The sequence below is a fragment of the Bemisia tabaci genome, chromosome 2 (assembly GCF_918797505.1).
Source record: "Bemisia tabaci chromosome 2, PGI_BMITA_v3".
NCBI lineage: Eukaryota > Metazoa > Arthropoda > Insecta > Hemiptera > Aleyrodidae > Bemisia > Bemisia tabaci.
Window position 1 is genome coordinate 18,213,873 of NC_092794.1, and position 23,273 is coordinate 18,237,145.

The 23,273-nt window shown below is 38.6% G+C and overlaps 2 protein-coding genes across 5 annotated transcripts in view; one reads left to right on the forward strand and one right to left on the reverse strand.

Annotated features, from left to right (window-relative positions):
• The window catches only part of LOC109030477 (putative inorganic phosphate cotransporter), a 28,148-nt gene extending 7,353 nt beyond the window's left edge, over window positions 1-20,795 (forward strand). The window contains exons 1-9 of one of the 2 annotated variants that reach the window (XM_072296831.1): window positions 2,969-3,757; window positions 5,352-5,554; window positions 7,265-7,501; window positions 9,912-9,999; window positions 10,267-10,490; window positions 11,255-11,407; window positions 11,910-12,042; window positions 14,746-14,984; window positions 18,785-20,795. In XM_072296831.1, coding sequence (XP_072152932.1) covers window positions 3,718-3,757; window positions 5,352-5,554; window positions 7,265-7,501; window positions 9,912-9,999; window positions 10,267-10,490; window positions 11,255-11,407; window positions 11,910-12,042; window positions 14,746-14,984; window positions 18,785-19,000 — 1,533 coding nt within the window. In that variant the 5' untranslated portion in view covers window positions 2,969-3,717 and the 3' untranslated portion in view covers window positions 19,001-20,795. Of the gene's footprint in view, window positions 1-2,968; window positions 3,758-5,351; window positions 5,555-7,264; window positions 7,502-9,911; window positions 10,000-10,266; window positions 10,491-11,254; window positions 11,408-11,909; window positions 12,043-14,745; window positions 14,985-18,784 lie in introns of those variants that run through there. The other variant, XM_072296830.1, reaches the window with a different exon arrangement.
• Window positions 1-23,273, reverse strand: part of LOC109030476 (uncharacterized) — a 91,092-nt gene that overhangs the window by 61,124 nt on the left and 6,695 nt on the right. The window contains exon 1 of one of the 3 annotated variants that reach the window (XM_072296824.1): window positions 2,826-2,962. The exons of the other annotated variants lie outside the window; for them this stretch is intronic. Within the exon in view, the coding sequence (XP_072152925.1) occupies window positions 2,826-2,879 (54 nt within the window). The 5' untranslated portion in view covers window positions 2,880-2,962. Of the gene's footprint in view, window positions 1-2,825; window positions 2,963-23,273 lie in introns of those variants that run through there. 3 annotated transcript variants of the gene reach the window in all.

Consider the following 23,273-nt stretch of genomic DNA (forward strand, 5'->3'; position numbering starts at 1 on the left):
GCTGTTTGTTTATGGTTTTCGTAATCTTGCTGTGTTTGAGTACTTAATGATACTTTGCCGCAAGAAAACCCTCTTTGCCGAACGACTGGGTTTCTTCCTTCAAGCAAGTGTTCCGTAAGAGACAAAAATTGACAGCACTGAATGGAATTAAGGGGTCTGTGGCATATTTTTGACATGGGGTTTCTCGGTGTATACTTATGGTCCGTGCCATGCAGAGAACATTTCGCTCTGAACGCCCATGGAGGGAAAAGCCTCACGTTGACTAACAGCGGATCCAGAGGGGGGGGGGAGGCATAGGAGGCATACACCCCCCTCCCGTTCGCCCAGGAAAAAAGGAGAAAGAAAAATGCGGAAGAGAAAGAAAAGGAGGGAAGGGAGGAAGCCTTTATTAGGCACATGACGAAATTGACTCAAACTGCATATAGTATGAGATGCTTTAAATTTCGAAAATTTTGGGGGAGGGAGCAGCGAGGAGTTCTCCAAACCCCCCTATACGCCCCCCCTTCGAAATGTTTCGCTCCGGATTCGCCTATGCGCGCTAAGAACAAACGATATTTCTTACTCCTCGCAGAAATGACGTATCTGCCACTCATTTTCTTATAAAGATGAGTGGATTTATTAATGATTCATAAAACTAAGTTCTAGTGATCACCTTTTAGACGAAGTTAGAAATTAACAAAAATATTTAATGTTTCTTCGTCAAAAATTTACGCAGAGCACGGTAAATACATTAAAAATTTGTTGAAGCCTCATTTCCCTCAAAATTCGAACATTTATTCTGCCAATTCAAACTCCCTGTGAAACAACGTTAGATTAGCTCTCCTAGAAAAGAAGCTGATTAAGAACTGCAGTCATGGACTACTTGTTTCACACGCAACCACACAATTTACACGATTTGCACCTTAGTTGTTAGAGTCCCAATTCTTCCAGAGAGGTACTTTATTTTCCAATTGATAACCACGGTAACTGAGAATAATCTTTGCTGCAACTCTAAAAATTGACAGCGGAAAAAAGTACACGGAAATCAGTGGCGAGGCGTGAACGATCGATCATAGATCTCTCCCCCATTTGAAGCTGTCGTAAAGAATCGATTATTCAGGTGTCGCTGCGAACATCTTGCGTATCGATCCTTTTCCATAGTTTCAAAAGGCAGATCAATCGATTTATCTTAAAGCTCGCCACGCGTGCCATTGACAAAAATTACTACTCCTAAGGCCCTAGAGTGGCATCATCTAGATTTAATCAGCTACTAGCAGGATAGGCACCAGCTCTGCCTTTGCAGGTCTCGACACTAAAGATTGAATGTCCATGTCCCATCCAATCAATTTTGTAAATCCAATGAAATTCCTGCCCTCGGTGCCATCATTGTGTCGACGGATCTATCAACCGGTACAGATCCATCACAGAGCTCCCCGCCAGGTTCACAAAATCCCTAGTTTCTCTCGGGGTGCAAGTTGAATCCCAATAGAGATGTTGCTTTTGCGAGGAATTTGCGATTTGACTATTGATTCTTATGTAAAAGTTTGCGAGAAACATGATGGTGCCACTAGTTTTCTCTGAAATCAACTCCCAAGCTCAAAAAAAGCTCTCAAGTTGAGGCCAAAATGGAGGGGATATCCCACGCTATCCTGAGAGTCCACCTCTACATCAAGACAAACTCTCCATGCAAAGATAGGAAACAAATACATTAGCAGGGTTGCAGTGTTTTCAGTTTTGGAGTCCCCAAATAAAGTGGCAGCCCTGTCAATGTATTTGCTCCCTATCTTTGCATGGAGAGTTTGTCTTCGTGTAGAGGTAGACTCTCAGGGTAGTGTGGGATATCCTCTCCATTTTGGCCTCAACTTGAGAGCTTTTTTTGAGCTTGGGAGTTGATTGCAGAGAAAACCAGTGGCACCATCGTGTTTCTCGCTAACTTTTACGTAAGAATCAACAGTCAAATAGCAAATTCCTCACACATGCAACATCTCCATTATAACAGCCCTCCGTTTTGCGAACCCCGAAAACGAAGATCGGGTTCACGAAAAAATACGCATTCACTGGTTCGAATTCACGAGATCAATCCGATTTGCGCGAAAATTCGCTTTTGACATCCATGCACTGAGTTCCATCGCAGTGGACTTATTTCTGCCAAACGGAACCAGAGACAGGTGGGTAAGAAGGGGTGTGCTCGTCGGTCGAGGGCCATAAACGGCAACGAAACCGTCGCCGCGACTCCGAGTCTTCAACTGATGAGCCCTGTCCACAACGCTCTTGTCCCATGCCCACGGCTCATGAGCGCCGAATTCAGTCGGCGCTTAGTTCCGTTCGACAGAATGTAAAATCTCCCTTTTCCATGTCTCCTAAAGGAATCACGCCTGCTTTAACACTGTTTCTCATGCAGCTTGCTAGAGCACACTAGAGTCCCTTTATACTGAGAGTCAAGACGATGTGAATCCATTTCTGATTGGTTCCCGTATTTTAGGCCTTCACAGTGTCACAAACGGGAATAAAGATTACAGTTTCACCGATTGCAAAGATTATAATCTGGAATGGACTGGGGAATTACGGGTTCGGCAAGGAACAAACGGAATGAGGGAAGGAACGAAGTAAGGAATTCGAGAATGGGCCGACCAAAGATTACGAAAAACGGGCAATTTCTGTAATCTTTATTCCCGTTTGTGACTCCATGAGGGGGTGTTGTCTTGACTCCCAGTATAAAGGGACTCTAGAGCACACCCCATCTTTCCCACTCATTTACAGTAGTTCCGTTTGGCAGAAATACGTCCAATTCAAAATCTCGCAAGACGGCCGTCGCACAAACGTGCTTCAGCGCAAAAAGAAACCACCTGAATTTCCACCCGCACACGTTCGATCGGCACGAGCTTCAAGTGAAGTGGCATCGTCCAGATAATCGCTTATCGAGTACCGAGCCAGGTATTCCAAGATCGTGGCCGACCTGTCGACGAGTCGTCCCACCTGTGCTTGGCGCATCAGTTCATCATCACACCTCGCACCGTGCTCATCTGCCGATTGCGATTGCAGCAATCCGGGTTGCGTTCGCGCCTCAACTTCCGGTGTCAGCTCCTCACCCCGTCTGTCCGTCTCTTACCGGTTCCGCTCAGCATTTACCTAAAATCCAACCGTATTTTCCGGGGTCAGTCCGTCAATCCGGGTTAATGATCTTCGTCAGCTTTTCGCGCAAAACGCAGCGGCAGTCAGTGGCCCTCCTCATGCAAATGAAAATATACTCGAAAAACAACCTTTCGGACCTCACTGGGACAGCTTGTGCGTTATAACTTGCGTAGTGCTCTCCTCCTTTTTTAGTTTTGAAATCTAGTGCGCGAAGCTATACGAATCGTTAAATCCGTTTTATTTAGTTGTTAGATATATATTAGAGTTAGTTCTGCGGTAACAAATTATTGAAATTTTTAATAAACTAATAGTGGCGAAATTTAAGAATTTTTTTATTTATCATACAAATTTAAATAGCGAGCAACTTGTGCTGATTCAAGGAAGAAAGAGCGACTGACAAAATTAACATTTACCAAAATCTATAGTTACCAAAGTCACCGTCCATTCGATCATAATTCTGTACAGATTTATTTTGTTTTTGTTAATATTTTTTTCTGCAACACTTCCGTCATTTGATAAGTGAAATTTTTGTGCCGCAAAAGTGTTTTCTCGTGTTTAATATCAGCAGCCCGATTTTTTTGTTGAATTTCAATTTTAAACGCTACCATGGTGTACAAAAAGGATATTGGAACCCGCGTTGCAAATGGTGAGAAAAAGCTCTTGTAAAAAATTTTTTTGCTGAAAGTGTCACAAAATGAATTTTATAACACCGTACGTATGTCTTTAGTGTTACGACGGCAAAGATCTCCATAACTTAAAAAATCAGTTGAATATCATCAAACTTAAAAAAACTACTCATTGCTGACACGTAAATGACCACGGTGAAGTCTCCATGTTTCTTGTCATTTTCTTTTTCAATTGAAATTTTATGTCTTTTTACATATTGTAATTATTAAAAAAAAAACTTCGAGCCACTTCAAGAGCTTTCTTATAGACAATGAACTTGACAAAAAAAAATTCATTAAATTGAAGCGTGCACCAAAAAATTCCTTGAACCTGTTTTAGTACACACAACTGCACATAAAGTCACTTTCGTGTTTTTTTTTTTTTTTTTTTTTTAGATTCCGATGCATTGCAACAACGTATAGTGCATAGACTTTATGCATTGAATATAAATTTACAGATTTTCTGCATGCTATCAATATAAATAATGTACTCTACCACAATCATTCTTTGCTTCCCACATTCAATGCCTTCATAGAGTTTGAAGCTGGCACTCGAAGCTGTTTCACCTCAAAGTGACTACAAACTTAAAAGTGCAATTTAAGTACAGCATAAAACGTATTGGAAGGTATATTTGAACGTTTAGATTGTCGAAGCAATGCTAATTACACAGATATCCGCGTCATGTAAGATATTTAGCGCCGTGCCTTCCTTTGCGAAGAATCAATTGATTTGTCATTTAAAGCTCTGGTAAATAATCGATGTGGTGTGCGGAGTACAAAATTAAGCATCATTATATATGTTTCCATATTAAATTGTATGTTTTATACAATGAAAATATTGGAACTCTCTAAATTCAATTCATAAGAAGCGAGGAAAAATAGTATTTTGTGAACGACCGCTCAACTTTCCCGCTAATATAAAGTCAAAGTCTGTTAGAGTCAACTTGAGCACCGAAATAATTTCGGCATGTATATTTTATGGTGATGAATGTTCCTGCGATTTTTTTGGGGAAAAATTAAAGGTATTTTTTCTATAAGGAAAGGGATAGTGGGCCTAAAATCAAGCTCCGGTTACTACCTTAATCCATAGGTTGTTTTCAATGGCTAATTTGCCCCACGTTGAGTTCAGTTTTTTCATGAGCGGGAGTTTGAATTGACTGTTCATAATGTAAACTAAAAAAGTTATTACCTAGTTTAGGAGTTAATGTTCGCACGAGATTAGGATTGTGAAACATGTTTTGTAAAGATCAAAGTTGTCTTGTGATTCACTCTGCAACATGCGCAACTGGTCTATGATTTCAGAATTAATGTCCTCAAATTCGGAATGGAAGACTGTAGAATGTAGTAAAATGTACCAATTCTAGGCGTTTCAAAATATAATTGACTTTTGAATTTTGATCAAAATTGGTTCACGACTCCCAGCAAAAGTTTCGTTCCATGCAATGGGCACTCGTCACAACGGTATTTAAACAAATCTTCCTATCTCTTAACACGTTTTTGATGTTTTATATCTCCTAGACGTCTCCTCACTAACCTGTTCTAGGACTATCACCTAAGTGAGATATTTTGTTGCAGCATGCTTTTCCCAGCGGTACATTCTGGCCATAATGGGCTGCGCAGGGGTGGCCAACGCGCTTATCATGAGGGCCTGTCTCAGCATCACCATCACTCAAATGGTCCGGCCTTCGAACCACACTTCAGAATCGGGAGAAATCTATCATGACCCGGACGCCTGTCCCGCCCTCCCCGTCACACCAGCGAACCCCTCCAAACCGGTGGTAAGTCAATAACTTCTCTGAAAGTTTTTATTCGCCGATCATCATTGAATTTTTAAAGGGAAGGACGCTCGTAAGGGTGCAACGTCAGCTTTTATTGGAGAGCAGCGCACACAAAAGTTTATGATGCGTGTAACGCGGAAAGGAGTAATTTTTGTAGGGGCAACAAGAAAAATTGCGAAAACATTGCCTTGACATTTTCCAGAGGGGGCAGAGTGTATATCAAGAGGGGAAGGAGGAGCACACTGAAAAAAATGGTATGTTGTTTTAGCACCTAGGATGTCAAAAATGTGTCTGGTGATCCTAAGATGCTGCCTTGATTGCCCACGCAGTTGAATTTGCATTCATAGGATGAAAAGTTAACTGCGGGGGCAGCAAAGGCAGCATCTTGGGATCACCAGACACATTTTTGACATCCTAGGGGCTAAAACAGCATATTATTTTTTCAGTGCAGGCCCGTTTCAATTTATCGTACCTCTGACGCTCAGTGGATCGAGTCAATCTTAGAGGTCGGACATGAAATATTTGACTTAAACTACAAATTTCGATGTTTATTTCATCATATTTTAAATTTCAAAGGGTTCTTTAAGGAGAAAATTTCACGAGGAAACCAATGGAACCACTTTTAGAACCTCAAAATGTTAAGTAAACGAAGCTATAAGCGTTTAAAGTTTCCAAATTTTGTGAGACCTCTCCTATTGACTCCACCCACTGCGTGACGTAAGGACGTATCTCGCTTCCCACGTGAGTCCTGTTTTACATACAAATGCATGCTTTCTGGGGCTCATACGAAAATCGAGGGACACCTTCACGTCAGAGGAGCGAAGAATTCAAGTTCAGTTTTAGCTCTTGTCTTCTTTGTATACATTTGGTTTTCAGGGTACTGAATTAACTAGTGATTGAGACTTAATTCTCAGTTGAAACAATGCAATACATCAGTCACCTTAGGTAAAAAACATCAAAGAGCCTCTATACCTGACTGTTTCCTCCTCAAATGAATAAGAAGTAATTTGAATTTTGAACTCTAAAGGTTTTTTCCTATTGCAAATATTTACGACACAAATTAATACTGACAGCGCCAACTTCCATTTCATCAAATAGATTCTTTCAATTCCTCTTAAATGTTGCACTTAGTGTAATTTATGATTTGTAAAAATTTCGTATACTATTCTTTTAGATATCTTAATCAATGTTTTTTACCAACTTCACATAAAATATGAGTTTCTTGCAAGAATTAGGTAGGCAATACACGGGCAAACTCAAAAATGTGCCCTTTTTTCGCCAGCGTTTTTGTCTGATACATGTAGCGATTCACTGGAAAAGGAACCTTCATGAATGAAGTTAAATCTCTCAAGAGAACGGTTCTTTGGCAAGTTGAGTCGGAAAACTGAAATTTGAGTTTTCGACTGAAAATACTCCTTAGAACCGTCAAAAAATTAGTTCTGAGCAGTTACCTCACATTTGTACCGCAGTAAAGTTCCATTAAAAGCTAAGAACTTAAATCCCGAAAATTGGATGCTGGAAACTTAAATAATCAATGTGGAATCTTTTACAGCTGATCACTGTAGGTTGTGATTCCTTGAAATTTGACCAATTTACTTTGTCATTTTGAATCCATCGCCATAGTTCAAATCCATTCCATTTCCTTGCGTTTATTGTTAGACATCGGCACACCATCAGAGTTCTATTTTAATACAACTCAATTTTTTACAGCACCCTGGCGAGTTCGACTGGGATGAAAAAACGCAAGGAAAAATATTATCAGCCTTTTACTATGGTTACATCTTTACCCACATTCCTGGCGGCCTGCTATCTGAAAAATTCGGAGGAAAATATACTCTGGGGCTCGGAATTTTCTCGACAGCAATTTTCACCCTGCTCACTCCTTGGGCGGCGAGAATGGGATCTGATGAGCTCATCGCCCTACGCTTCATCGAAGGGCTTGGAGAGGTAAGTAGTCAGCGCTAATATTTACGTCTATTCTTACTTACTTACTTCTTGGATAATTTTACGGAATATTTAAAGTATACTTAGCATTACTCAAAGTTAAAAACTTCTTGATAAATACAAATATAATTGCTAATTGATAGAAATATCTTTATTTTAAGATTATAAATAAAAAAAATAGAGGAAGTTAGGACTGTTAATAAAAAGGAAAGTAAAAATACAAATTAAAATGGTTTTCGCGATGAAATTGGCAATATACGCAATTACAAACTAACGCAAAAGGTGTGCCGGAAGTCAAACATAGTTTATATTATCTTTATTGCCTTAAGATTATAGGAAGCAATTGAAAGTTTAGTGTCGAGTGCTTTGAACGTTATTCAATTTTACAGGAGCAGTTTAAAATTACTCACTCCAAGAATACCGCTATGTTATTGAACCAAAGAAAAAATTCAAGTCTCCGCTCGAGAAAATATGAATTACTCTCCAAAGCTCCTTTATCATCCTGTTCTGAGTTTTTTACTAAGTAAATATTTAACTTGATTCATCGACTAAAAATCAGATTGGGTCAAAAAGTCTCAAGTAAAGAGTGAGATAAGCTCATTTTCCTCGAGTTTATACGAGGGTTTTCCACAGCCCCGATGATAAAGCATAGAGGTGCGAGGGAGTTGCTGTTTGCTACTTATAGCTCACAAGTTGACAATACATAATAACTCAACGCTTAACCGTGTCTTAATAACTGTTCTTCGGTAGAACTCTTGCCCCTCCCCCCTCCCCCACGATCCAACTTGTCTAGCCACTTCATTATAGAGGGCTCACAAATTGTAGTTATTATTGTGGTTATGACGTCAAAGTGTGACAATGAATTTTGATCGAGAATGCTAAGAGACTGATGCAAAAATTAATTCAATAATTCGCTTTCATAATGATACGGATGAACTTTATTCCCATATAAGCCGTAAAATCATAGAGAGCACTGCTGTGCTAAGTCAAAGAGCTATACATTCATGTTTTGCCTCAAGTCATCTAGTTGCAAAATATAATCCTGCTTGTTTCAAGGAATGAAACACATAAAGCCAAAATTGAAAAATTCACGCTAATGATTCCGGATAAAGTTGCGAGCCCCCCCCCCCCCCCCCCCTTCACTCTGAAAATTCTGGCACAAACATATAGAGGGTATTTTATGATGGCTATTCGTATTTTTACCGGTGTTTTATGTCACTCTCTTTTTAGAGGGGAATGGAGAACAATAAAGGTAACAACGCAGTGAAACGCTTTGAATCAACGTTGACTGAAGATTTTGAAAGGAAAATAGGTACTGCCTTGATAGCAGTGTGAATGTGACATCAATGCATGCAATTTTTGCATGAAGCATTTGAACACAATCACTTCATTAAACAATTACCACAGTCCCATCCGTGGCACCCTGGATGTATGATCATATACGTTGAAAAACAGACCGCGCTGGCATTGAAATTAGTGACATTGAAATGGGCGGTGCAGAATTTGGATAAGCACTGTCCATTCAGCGAGATTTTAAAATGAAAAGCTCACCGTCGTTGGACAGCGGAAATAATCTGCTTTCAGAATGTGTGAAGGCCCATCGCCCATTTTTTGCACATTTGAATTTGTATTGTTCATCTTGAGCCACGCTATTTCGGGGAGGAAAAATATACGCTCTCAAGATTTTGATACATGTACATTTAGTCGAGCTAATACTGCACTTATATCATTTAAAACATGTCTGTTAGCAACGCGTACAGTCCCTCGCTTTTTATGGATATCTTGTGAAATTCATCCAAAGTTCAAAAGTTGGGATCACAGGGGAATCATTTTTCGCTGTTCAAATCATGAGAGAAACTACAAAACCAAGAATCCCGGTTTGCGACGTTATAAATCTCTTGGCACGTTCGATCCTTTTGGAGGATAACGATTGTTTTACACAGAAAAAAAAGAACATCCTTGTCCTCTTACAATGATCGCAGTGGATTACAAGTAATCCCGACTCTTCTGGCTATTGTTACAATGTTGCTGCAAAGGTAACTTCGTTACGACTAGAAAAGTCGGTAAGACCTCGATGAATGCATTGTAAAACGAGCGGCATTTTAATCCGTGTGGTGAATAACCGTGATTTTTCTTACTCTATCAATAATATTCTCTAAAAATTTCAATCAGAAAAGTCCAGGGATACTTGATTGAAAAATGGCAACCGTAATCTAGGTACATATGTTCTGGTAGTTTAGGTAGGCACCGTCAATAAGTAATTGCCCATAGGACAAAATATAGAAATCAACCCAAGGTCTATTGAAGTCTTTGGATTTCTTTCTTATAATATATTTAGGTAATTATTTTTTGAATGTGCCAATCAAGTAACGTGTTTTTTCCTGGTATTAATGTGCTGTTTCTGCTTTAACAGGGAACGACATTTCCAGCGTTGTGTACATTACTGGCTCAATGGGCTCCGCCTTTGGAGAGAAGTAAATTGTCATCCATTGTATTTGCAGGTACTTACTTACTATAATTCTCTATTCGTGTTCTATGCTCTTCATTTTCGATGTCTTTTGATTTCCGACCGTTCAAAGAATATCTCAGAAACTTCATTTCAGCAAATTAATCATAAAACTTGCTTGCTCACATGAAATAATTGTTTATTGTAAGATGCCCCTAGAAGGGTAATGTAACAATAGGTTTCTGGTTCTTGTCACATACATTACAATTACATATTTGGAACATTTCAAAGATTGTAAGGACATCGATCTTTCAATTTTCAGGCGTTCAAATTGGCAACGTAATGGCCAACTCGATGAGCAGTCTCATATTGGAATTCATACCTGGTGGATGGCCATGGGTGTTCTATATTTTTGGCGGTGTTGGCATGGTCTGGTGTGTTTTATGGTGTCTTCTTTGCTACAACGATCCATCTTCACACCCGTACATCACAGAGAAAGAGAAGCGTTACCTTCAGGAGACTATTGGTCAAATTGAGAGGAAAAAGGTGTGTGATTTCATATTAAATATTAGGTACTATTAGTACTATGAAACTACTTTTACTACTTATTAATGCTATTATTACTACTAAAAATACTATCATTATTATTATTTTAACTTTAGAAAATATATAGTATGTCTTAAAATTTAAGAATATTATCTTTTTAAAAGCTAAAAGGTTTTAATGCTGAATGACATATGAAATCAATTCGTCAAATATGCAGTAACAAACACAATTGAGAATTTGATTGGGTTTGATATTTATACTGGCGTTTCCTTTAAAGGATCATAACTGCATTTTAACGTTGAAAAGTCTCTACTCTCAGATTGTACTTTTACCATGGTACCTCTGGGAGTTAGTCAACAAAAGCGTCCTCTTATTGCTGGCAAAAAATCAGCGAAATTTTGCACAAAAATAGCACAATTTTACCCTTTTACAAAATAGTCAATTTGGCAACCTTGGAAAAAGGTATGTTTCCTCGCCTGGAAACTGATGATTTTTCTCATTTTGGTTAACATAGGTTTTTTATTTTGCACACGATTTTAAGTTTATTCGTATGTTTTATTTCATACATTTAAATCAAATACATGACATCATTTTCTAACTTGATACGTCTCCTACCATTATGGCATATTTCAAGACAAAATTAAACCATCAAGCAAATAAAAATTAAAATGATAACTAAGTCATGGCCTTGAAGGTGTTCCTGATATTTAGCACTATTATCTTTTGTTTTATTTTGATGTTCAAATGCTTGACTATTTTGGCAGGATTTGGGACCAATGCCTTGGAAAGCTATCCTAACATCTGGACCAGTTTGGGCCCTTATTATCGCTGAAGTGGGCCATGATTGGGGTCTGTACACGATGGTTACCGATCTGCCCAAGTACATGAACGACGTCATGCATTTCAGCGTAGCTCAGGTATTAATTCATGACTGAAACTATTACCTATGCTTCTCTTTTTAAGCCATTAATTATTTCAAAGCTTCTGTTAACTTCAACTTTTTACAAGCTTGTCAATTTATCTTTTTAATGTAAGTCGATTGTTAATTTAGTTGAAATTTTTCCTCCTCATGATACTCTAATTATATTTTCAAAAATGAAACTTTATTTGGACGTATTTATGCTAAAAGGAAGTATGTTGCACGCAAACCCCATGCACATAGTTCCTTTTAGCATGATTATATTATTTTTAGCTATGGTTATATTTTCAAAAATGAAACATTATTTGGACGTATTTATGCTAAAAGGAACTATATTGCACGCAAATCCCATGCTCAAAGTTCTTTTTAGCAGAAATACGTTTGATTCTGAGTACCTATATGGTTATCCAGATAGTTACTGGTAAGTTTCTCTCTTCTGAATCAAATCAACGTAAACTTGACCGATTCACAAAATTAAAAATCGCCATTTTTCTTTTCAGAATGGAATTTTATCATCACTACCGTACCTTGTGATGTGGGTTTTCTCCATATCGACTAGTGCCCTTGCCGACTGGCTCCTCAAAGTAGAGTACATGTCAATCACAACTTTAAGACGTTCTTTCGCGACATTAGGTAAATATTTCGATCATGAACTCCGCTTTTTTCATTGCTTATTTTCATAAAAAATATGATAAGGGGCTATCCATGTATTATTTTACCCTCCGGAAGGTGGTGGGAGGAGGGTAGCTCGCTTGTTCTAGTTTCTCACGAGAAGTTGGGGAGGGCTTCAATGAGAAAAAGGAGTATCAGCTCATGTTAATTAATAAAAACAACTAAAATGTTTTGCCGTGCAAAGAGCGCAGTGATTCATTCATATACTGAAAGCGGCCGATTCAATGGAAGTGCGTTACACGGATCAGCAAACAAATGACGAAAACGTTAAAAATATGAGCTGAATCAGGGTATTGCAAAACAAAACACTTCAGATTTCTTACGGGCAGACACAAAATGAGATTGAATGGAAGATTACAGGGTATTTTTCCCTCTACAAACTTGAAGAAGGCGGGATGAACCGTAACTTTACGGGTCGGTTCAACATTGCAGTTGGTTTGAGGGCTTCAAAAAAATAAATAAATAAATAAGTTATGTAGGTGACAAAACTTTCCATTAAAATACTTGATCATGAGCTTTAGAGAACATTTTCCGATACTGGTAGTGGAGCTCTGTCGAACTCATAGAGGTATACGAACTCAGCGGTAAAGAATCAACGTTTGTTATAATCTACACCGTTTCAAGAGGGTCCGCGTTCATACAATTCAGTGACGTGGCGTGCTTTGCGATTCATCGATTGTTATCCCATTTAAACCTATGGTAAAAAGATCGATTAAACAGGGTGTTCGCTGCGAACACCTTAATAATCGATTCTTTACCGTGCACGGTTTCAATTGGCCGATCAATTGATAAATCGCGAACCACGCTACGCCATTGGTCCACGCTCATACTTAGTTGATTGTAGACCACACGTAGATTCGATTTGACGAAAATACGAATCAAATCGTTGTCAAATCGAATCAAGTTGAGTGTAGTAAGATGCTTATGCTGATAATCAAACTTTCGGAAGATATCATTGTCATTAATTGATCTTCAATACCGTCTATCAAGAATTTAGTGAGTAAGAATAACGCAATAACGGTCCAACTTTAAATGATTCGGTTACTTCATCGTCGAATTAAATTGATTGGAAGGATAAAATCAATTTAAATAGTAATTGATTGAATTTGTGCATGTGATTGAATGTGCATTTGGCAGAGTGCCCAACTCGGGAGGGAGAGAGAAGGGAGGCAGGAGGTGGTAAAAGAAACATGTTTTTGACACGTGCCAGGCAGTTCCTCAAAAGAGTCTTGTAGCCGAAAAATGACACGTTTTGATTTTGCATTAGCTAGTTCAGATATGAATACTTTAAACCTGGGAATTGGGATTTTCTCGAGTGAATTAAGAATTCGTGCTTATTTTTTCAATGTTAATAAATGGAGAAAAAATGCACTTAGCAGACAACTTTCCCGTCACTAAATGGAAATTTTACTTTCATCGCGATGGGTGGCTTCTGAATTAAGACACTCAATTAGAAACATCTAGTCCGTATTAAATCAACTGATCGTGAGCACTTAAAAACACAACACAAAATTTACTCCAATTTAGGGACACTAATCACGAAGACGACTCTCATACATGATTGTCAAAATTTGACTTAGCAATCAGATCAATGTCTCTCAAATGGATGTCTTGATGTTTCTCATGCATTGAATCCTGTTTTAACGTGGTCACAATGATACCTTAAAGATTTAATCTCCGTGATGGATGTGCGTCAAAGCCTGGGGGAGTTGCATATCCTGCCTTTCTTTCAAATAGTAGTGGTGCACTATTTACAAATGATGCAATCTGAAAAACGAGGCTTCACAAGCCGGCTGTTTATCCAAAATCTTTGATTAGATTTCGTTGTTGACGGTAAATAAAGATAAAATAGGCTCACACATGCGCGGAGGTAAACTTACTCCGCGATAAAAACTATGTTTAGCTGACAAATTCGACGGTTAATTGAATGACTGTTGCGTCATTTTGTTTTTGAGAAGCTTCAAATGTGTATTTTTGAGTGACGGAGCTTAATTTTCATCAGGTAAAATGTTCATTAAAAGCATTCAGAGATTCGAAATACCGCGGTAATTCGTACTCATAATCAAGGAAACTTGTTCAGGCATCTACACCCAACGAGTAATTAGATATTTATTCTAGATAAATACGACGCGACTTGATGGCTCAGAATAGTTATGTACAGATATGTGTCAGTTCTCGGAGAAAAAAAAAAGAGAGGAGAGGAGCATGCAGTCAAGGTCTCCTTGGTAAAAGACACGACTTCGGACGCCTTCAGCTCTCCGTGATACTTCACGCCTTACCACGCTGATACTTTAGTTGCCTGTCCGACCCGAACTTGACCAGGGATATTTCAATCCAAAGTTTGGTTTGGAGCGTTGTCTTCGGTACTCGATACACAACAGATTGACATGCAATTAGCACAGTTGGTCAGTAGACAAATCGTCGCCTACCTGACGTCAGGGCGTAACTACTCTCTGCAATGAAACCTGTCCTCCGTACGTTTCAATGCTTCTCCTAGCTCATCTCAATGTGTAGTTACGCCCTTACGTCAGCCAAGCGACGAAATGTATGGTTCGAATTTACGGATTTTTTAATTTCTGTACATGTTATTGTTTTTTTTATATATATAATTTTTTTCTGTGTTGAATTGAAATTGACTCACATCGAGCATTTGGGCTGTTTCAGGGGCTGTGGTACCTGGATTAGGTTGCCTGGCTGCCTCATACGTTGGTTGCGACAAAGTGGCCGTTTCGGTGCTTTTCACGGCAGGTATGGGCTTCATGGGCTTCTGCTACGCCAGTCTTCGCGTAAACTCCTTGGATCTGAGCCCCAACTACTCCGGCACCATCATGGCTCTCGTCAACGGTATTGGCTGCATTTCTGGCATGGGCACCCCCTACATCGTCGGAATTCTTACACCAAATGTAAGCTATTTATCAGCACAGATACTTTAGCATTTGTTAACGCACTGGAAAAAAAAAAACACATTGGATCTAGAGTCCAGACTCTTGAAAACATTGACAAGAAAAAATACTCTTGATTCAATCGGATTTTTGCTTGAATCAAAACGAATCCGCTTAAATTAAGAGGCTTGGTTCTTGATTTAAGCTAGATTCTGATTGAATCAAGAGTACTTCTTCTTGTCGATTTTTTTAAGAGTCTCGACTGTAGATCCAATGTGTTTTTTTTTTTCCAGTGCGTGAAAAAAAGGCATCAAGTGTTTCGGAGGGTCATCCGTGAAAAACGAGTGATCTATCATCCCAAGAAAAAAACGCCGTATGAAACCTCAAATTTCACCAAGTTCGATTAAAAATTCATTTTTTAGAAGAGTTCTAGATGATTTTTCTTAAAACTTTCAGATATGGCTCGCTGAAAAAATAATACGCTGCTTTAGCATCTAGAATATCGAAAATGTGTCTAGTGATCCCTAGATGCTCACTTGACTGTCTCCGCAGTTAAGTTTATATTCTCAGGATGTAAAGTTTTCGAGCTTGAAATTTTCTTTAGGTATTCAAATAAGAAAGATGAACTACTGCATAGTTTCAAGATATATCTTTGATAAATTCCCCAATTGAAGAATAAAGTAAGACAGGCAAACTGCAACCTCGAATATTGAGATACGTCATTTTGAGTTTGGCCATCAATGTGTTTGCGATCAATCAACTAACAGTACCAACGTTGATTAGAGCTTTCAGCGAAATTTTTCTACATCCCAATAAAAAAAGAATACTTTTAGATAGATTCATTTGATTTCCACAAAAAAAAAAAATAAAAAAATAAAGGAAATTTTTCTTGTGGGTGTACGTTCTCAAATTTAAAGTATCAAAGTCTGAATCTCTTCAAAAGTCAAAAGGTGTCTTTTCACCGCGTTTTTCCCTGACTTAAGATGGAGCGCGGTCTCTTTTGTGGTTCAATTGCCGCGCAGTTAGAGATCATTTATTGGCTCGTGCACGCCAGCGTCACGCGTCGTCGGAACGCGTGTCGCGCCGTTTATAATTGGACGTATTTATGCGAAAAGGAGATATGTGGAAGTGGAAAGATGGGGTGTGCTCGTTAGTGGTCGGGCCATAAGAATGAATGGGGAATATTGTGCGCCAGTGACGTCAGCGGCAATGAGTGCGCACTCTAACGACGGGGAGATGGTCGTCGGGGCGCTGTAACTCGTGAGCCCTGTGCACAAGGCTCTCTTGCCATGCCCGCGGCTCATGAGTTAGCATATTTTGCCGTTTAGCTCCTTTTGATTTAATAGAAAATCCCGCTTCTCAATTTTCTCAAAAGGAGCTATATCCACTTTTACATTGTTTCTTATCACCCAACTAACGAGCACACCCCATCTTTCCACTTGCACATATCTCCTTTTAGCATAAATACGTCCATTTATTGGCTCGTGCACGCTAGCGTCACGCGTCGTCGGAACGCGTGTCGCGCCGTTTATAATTAGCCGTCACCTACTCCAACCACGATATCTTCCCTGGCAAATACCGCAGAATTCGCTCAATACTCGGTAATTGAGCGGTTTTCGAGACCATCCTCTCGAGGACGGAACCCGCACAGGTGATTCCGAAGGGTTCTGAACAGAGACAAACGCTGCCGTGCTAAGGAAAAACGCCGCATGAACCTTCAGACGTTGCCGAGTTTCCATCGATAAAAACTGAATGTACTGGGAAAATGGAGGTGTTGCATGTGTGAGGAATTTGCGATTTGACTATTAATTCTTCCGTAAAAGTTCGCGAAAAACACGATGGTGCCACTGGTTTCCTCTGAAATCAACTCCCATAAGCTCATAAAAGCTCTCAAGTTGAGGCCAAAATGGAGGGGGTACCCCACGCTATCCTGAGAGTCCACCACTACATCAAGACAAACTCTCCATGAAAAGATAGGGAGCAAATACATTGACAGGGCTGCCGTGTTTTCAATTTTAGAGTCCCTAAATAAAGTGGCAGACCTGCAATGTATTTGCTCCCTATCTTTGCACGGAGAGTTTGTCTTGATGTAGACGTGGACTCTCAGGATAGCGTGGGATATCCCCTCCATTTTGGCCTCTGAGCTGGCTTGGCCTCCGCTTTGAGAGCTTTTTTTGAGCTTAAGAGTTGATTTCAGAGAAAACCAATGGCACCATCGTGTTTCTCGCAAACTTTTACATTAGAATCAACAGTCAAATTGAAAATTTCTCACATGCAACATCTCCATTGTGAATATTTTTGTCAAAAAGTTCCAGGAAATTTCTTACGCAATTTAATCTAAAATATGTGAAAATTTCAGAGAAAAATTTGCATAAATGTCGTCAAAAATACATGTTTTATCAAGAAAAAGGGTTGCAACTTTCGAATGTTCATACGGCGTTTTTCCTTAGCGCGGCATAACAGTAATAATTTCTATCGTAATAGCGATGAAAGCAGTAAGTGCAAAAATGAAGTTTTGAGAAAACGAGCTCAGAAGCTTCTGACCAGAAAATTGTATTGAAGGAAGCCTCTGTTCTTTGTCAAATTGCCAATAATCGTCTGAGAGACTCCTAGAAATTGTTCGGATGATGAAAAATCAACTGATTTTATTTCATATAAAAAGGGTATTTTTCATTTTCACGCCAGGCCATGTTAGGCAAGACAGCCGTAAGTGCTATCTTTTGCATGCTTTCGTGGTTGCATTTTGGACACACATCAAACACATTTTCATCTTTGTGTTTGTCACTCTCTCAACTATTCTTCCAATCAATTCCAAAAATTATTTTAAATATTGGTCTCAAAAGTAGAAACCTCGACCACTGTGCTGGCATTGTGCAATTCCAGCAGGCGGATGAATGTACGATTTGAGAATGAACGTATTTTTCGAGTGTCTCATTTTGCGTCATAGTAATAAGGCGGTAATGCGATAGACAAAACACGTCCCGGAAGGTACTAACTAAAATAAAACACGACCCTGCGGGCTGATGCTTCAACAGCTTGAGAGAAGTGATTCGTCGTATCCATGCGGCGCCTTATGCGCATATTATTGATTCAGTGATATATTTGAGGTCGACTTGTTTGCCAAATGGCAGAAAAACTTTTCCCCACCATTAAACATTCTTTTAATATTTTCTTTGGTTCTGTTTTCCTTCCTGTCCTCTGGATTTTAAGTTCTTCTTCTCTTTTTTTTTAAAAAAAAAAAATTTACCTCTTTTGTAACATAGTCTCAAAACCTGTACTTCAATTTTAGAAGTGTAAATTACCAATGCTGCTAAGGCACCGGCACCTCTCTAATATAATCAAATTGATGGCCAAAGTGCAATACCACGTATCTCTCTTCGCGACGTAGCAGACTTCCCGTCATACTTTATTTGTTCTTTGGAAAACTAAGATATGTTTCAAACGTAAATTTTACAAAAGTGGAAAGCCAATTTAACCGCGGGGGTGGTTAAATTAGCATTTTTTTTATCGTAAACCTACATTCAAACATGTCGGACACTTTTTTTAACTTTGAACTTTCTTTTTTTTAAACTTGTGAATCAGAACGATCATTTTTTCCCGAGTATTTTCCTGACAAAGACGATGAGAATCAAGAAGATTCTCAATACGTCGCCCTCCGCGCATAAGGGCGTAACTACACTTTGAGATGAACCCTGTTGTCCATATCATTGAATGCTTTCCCAGGCTCATTTCTAAGTGCAGTTACGCCCTCATGTCAGTCTAGCGGCGAATAATTACGTCTGATTCAATCAGCTAAAAATACTTTCTCTTCCCTTCCACAGAGATCACTCAAAGAATGGCGGGTCGTGTTCTGGATTATGTTCGTGATCCTGACGTTGACGAACTTCGTGTACATTTTCTACGGAACGGGAGAGGTGCAGCCGTGGAACGACTCGTCCGAACAGGAGACCTCGAGCACGGACGACAAGAGAACGCTCAAGGAGAAGGAAAACAACACGACGCAAGATGACCCGGAGAAGAGCATAGGGGTCAAATGAGACCTCTCACCCCGTCCCATGTCGACGGCCAAGTCGAATCTGCACCCGTGAAAAGACTGTGATTCCTTGCCTCAAGAGACTGATCTGGTGGCTACGTCATTCGATACGTTGTGATAAGATAATCGAAATCCAAACGGTCCTTTTGGCTCGCCTTTGGCGCTTTGATAGCGCGGTGTAAATAAAACAGCCAATCAGAGGTTGATTGTTTGAGATTAGGTTATGTTTTTTTTCACGATTGAACCAGCAAATATATCGATCTATTGAATGACGTAGTCCTTAAATCAGTCTAGTCCAAGTTCCTACACCACGTCACAAGTCGTTTTGTAGAATTTCCCCTGAGTAGCCCTCGCCTGACCATTATCCCTTGCTTACACAGACGGTTCTATGGAGGCATCAAGGGGTGCCGCTCACCCCCAAAGAAAAATCTATTACGGTTACTAGAATTGTAAAATAAAGGGTTTGGGAGGTGGAAAACATCGTTAAGCAAAATGCAAAAAATAGACGGTATTTTTACCCTATAAATCCTTTTTGAAATCTACAGGTGCCTGTACCTCATCAATCATGAGTATCTGCAGTTTTGAGAGACTGAAAAGAAATGCGTCCTCTTTTATACAACAAGCATGCTGCTAACTGTGAGAGTAATTTTGTAACCTCGGAAAATGAAAATGAAAATATTTTCCGTGGAAGAACCCTTGCTGGAGGCAGCGCCTTCGGACCCCCACCACAAGGTTGAACGAATGAGGCACCCCCAGAATACCTCCTCTAGAACCGTCCATGACCCCCTGGGATAGCTTCAAGCAAAAGTTCTACTGTGAATGTCGAATTTATACTGATTATGCTCTCTCGTTCACAAATGACATTTTTGTTGCAAACCATTTGAAAAATTTTGCAAAAAATTTTGATTGCCAAAACGTGGGCATTGCAATTTTACGGCCTTGCAGTAAACTTTTTTTTAATATAGACCAACCACAAAAGTTTACTTGTATCGACGCATTTTGATCATGGGGAAGTCAGGTGAGGTGGATGAAAATGTTGATTGACATTCAAGGAAAATTAAGATGTGGAGTTTTATCTTAAACCACAAAAAAACCATGGAAGAAGCTCTGATAGCTCAAATCCAGTTCGGGAATTTTTCAGAGCACAGCGGAAACACATTACTGTGGGAGGGCTGTGTGAAAAAAAGCACGCTCTAGAGTAAACGCCATGAGGTTTAGATGAATATTCAATGTTCTATCTTCAGCAAGAAAATGTATTTTTTACTTCGAATTCCTACTGAGAAAAAACCATAATTATTATGAATTGAAAATCGTACTTTTCCATTATTGTATTGAAATATGTCATTGATTTTTGCTTCCAAGCTCTACGAAGGGACGATTCGTATTATTTGATCCGTGAATCAGTATCTCTCATTGATCGAAAAAAGTATGAGGACTTTTAAGAAATTAACTTGTGACCTCTACTCTGGTTTTTATGTATCTGGTAGTGCCATATTGCTAGAATGTAAATAAATGAATTTATTGATGTCAAATACCGTCGCATACCGGAATGCAAGAGCTTGTCGTTTAAACGAGCGATTCACCATGGTTGGTGTGCTTGACTGTATTTCATTTAAACTGTAAACTGTATTTCATTTAAACGTTTGTTTCATCTATTTTGTTAATTTATTCAAACTTGTTAGCATCCTTTCTTTTGTCCTTTAGTTTCTTTATTAATTTAAAGATTGATTTTTTTAGAAATTTGTTGAAAATAATTTTGTATTTTAGTATCTAAAGTATTATATTTTCTTTTATCTTTATCATTTTTCTTTTTTTCCTCTCTCTTCGTGGCTACCTTATCCTCGTACACTATCATAATTTATTCCACATGCATGATTTTCTCTCTGTTCTCTCCCACAAAGTAAACGTGTGAGAGGTCCACCTTTTACATTTCATTTATTTGCTCCTAACACCAATATTAAATTCATTTAATTTCCAACTAGAATCGACATTTCAAATAAATAGTTTGTATGGTTTTAGGAATGCGTCGCAAACAAGTACAGGTCACGTCATGGGAGATAAAAGATTTGGCAACTCATAGGGATAAAACATTGATGAAAAACTCGATAGCACTCTATCTGATATTTAAGAGTTTGTTACAATGTTGGCATCAGCAATCAGAAACACAACTGTTGCAAGCTGAAGTGTTCTTCAAACAGCAGATACGGTTTGTCAGGAAAAAATCATACCGTTTTCAGTCGGCTCGCCTAATGATTCAGATCCATTTCAAGCACTCCTAACGCAGACGAAATGTTCCACACCCTTCAAAACATCGTCATTCACCTTGCACTTCCATTTAAATGGTTTAAAACATGCATCAGTCAAACGTCCTCACCCTTTTGAAGAAAGTTAAACGTACTTAACTTCAAAGCAGTATAAGTACGATTCACCACAGTGGGGTGATTCCCCCGTTTTTGGAGTTTCTTAAGAACGATGTATTAAAAGAATTCTAAAAAAAGTCAATGTATTATCAACAAACATGCTGATTCCAATTATGAGAAAAACCCCGTTTTTCTTCCTGACAAAAACTGTAGAAATCTGTTAGGTCAACATTTAGGTGGCAAATGTCTGATTGTTCAAAATTTTGTCTAATAACAATGATCATCAGGTACCTTTGAAATCATCATTTGCGATAGGAATTTTGTAACGTTGCCAACCGAAGTACCGGATTTTATAGTTTCACCATATAAATGTGAGCTCTTACTGTGATTAAGAGCGAGAGGCACGGATGCATGGACCTGCGTCGAATTGGGCAGGAAAATTGCATGTTGATCATTATTTGGCCAAAAACACTTTCCGATATTTTTAGCAATTCAGTTCAGCGTAAAGTTGCATTCTAATTAAACGATTTCAAGCCATTATAATGTAGCAAAATGGACATTTAAAAAATCTCATTTTGCAAACTGTTTTTTCAATATAATTTTTAAATGGGAAAGTATTGAACTTCATTTTTCTTGGAAACCTCCCTAAGTTTTCTTCTCTGTGTGAGGAACAATCTGTGAAAATGTTAAAATATAGTGTTGATTTGTTCTTTTTAAATTAAATATAATGAGAGTGACGATTTTGAAATACCACAAATGAGATGCGTGTCCTTGTTTTTTCACCGTAGATATCAGATCTGAATGACTCTGTGATAGATCATGCTCCAAGATGAGGATTTGTGTCCACAAGGAATGCGAATTTATGGAAAGGGTGAGGTGAGGGTATAATGAAAGAATAATACTATACATCCTGTCCATTTTGAATGTGAGTAATGCAGATCTCAGATAGATATAACGTTGACTCAGGTCGTAAGATGGAATCACTTTGAATAAAAAATTGATCGAGATTGAGTCATTACCGGAGAAACTACCGAGACTAAAAAGCTATTTATTGCGCGTTGGAGTTGGATAGTAAATTATGACCAAAAGAATGATTCTCTCCCGATGATGTCCTCTTGCAGTGTTTTTTGAGGGAGAAAATATTCAAATATAAGTAACTTGGTAAAAAATACTATGAGACATATTACACTCACTATTTAATAACTTAAATTTACTAGAAAAGGCAACACACATTTTTCAGCCAAACTGCAACCTAGCTATTATTTCCAGTGATATCGCTCTGCGAGTGACTCTGACTCTGATACTACCTGCTCCAACAATCGAAGTTACAACAGATATCGGTAAATAAGTCAGTAAAATAAGTAAGGATACTTTATGGTACACAAAAAATAATAAAAACCGAAAAATTGCTTTCCTCCTTCATCTGATGAAGTACTGCTTTGCATCTGCTGACGAGATGGAAAAATACTACTTGAAGCCAACCCAGCATCCATTAATATCACTTAAAACACGATTACACTATTGAAATGTACTTGGGTAATCTTGCACACTCTAATATAAGAACCTCAAAAAACCAACACAGCAGATTCATTGATATTGCTTTGAAGATAAAACTAAATACTCCAATATATGAACCTCAAAAATCCAACACAGCAGATTCATTAATACTGCTTTAAGAACAAAACTAAACTAAGAACTTTTTTACAAAGTCAAAAAGTTTAATTAGAGTCAAAATTTTGAGCACTTAAAAATTACAACTTTATTAGAAAAATGGTGAACTTCGCCCTGGAGAAAATTAACAGCTTCCTTTGAAAAAGAACCCTACATGCACTCGTAATGGTTATTTGTGCGCTGATATAATTGAGGGGCTTGGAAGACAAGTGGGATAAGTGCAGTATCTACTTGGAAAAATTTAGG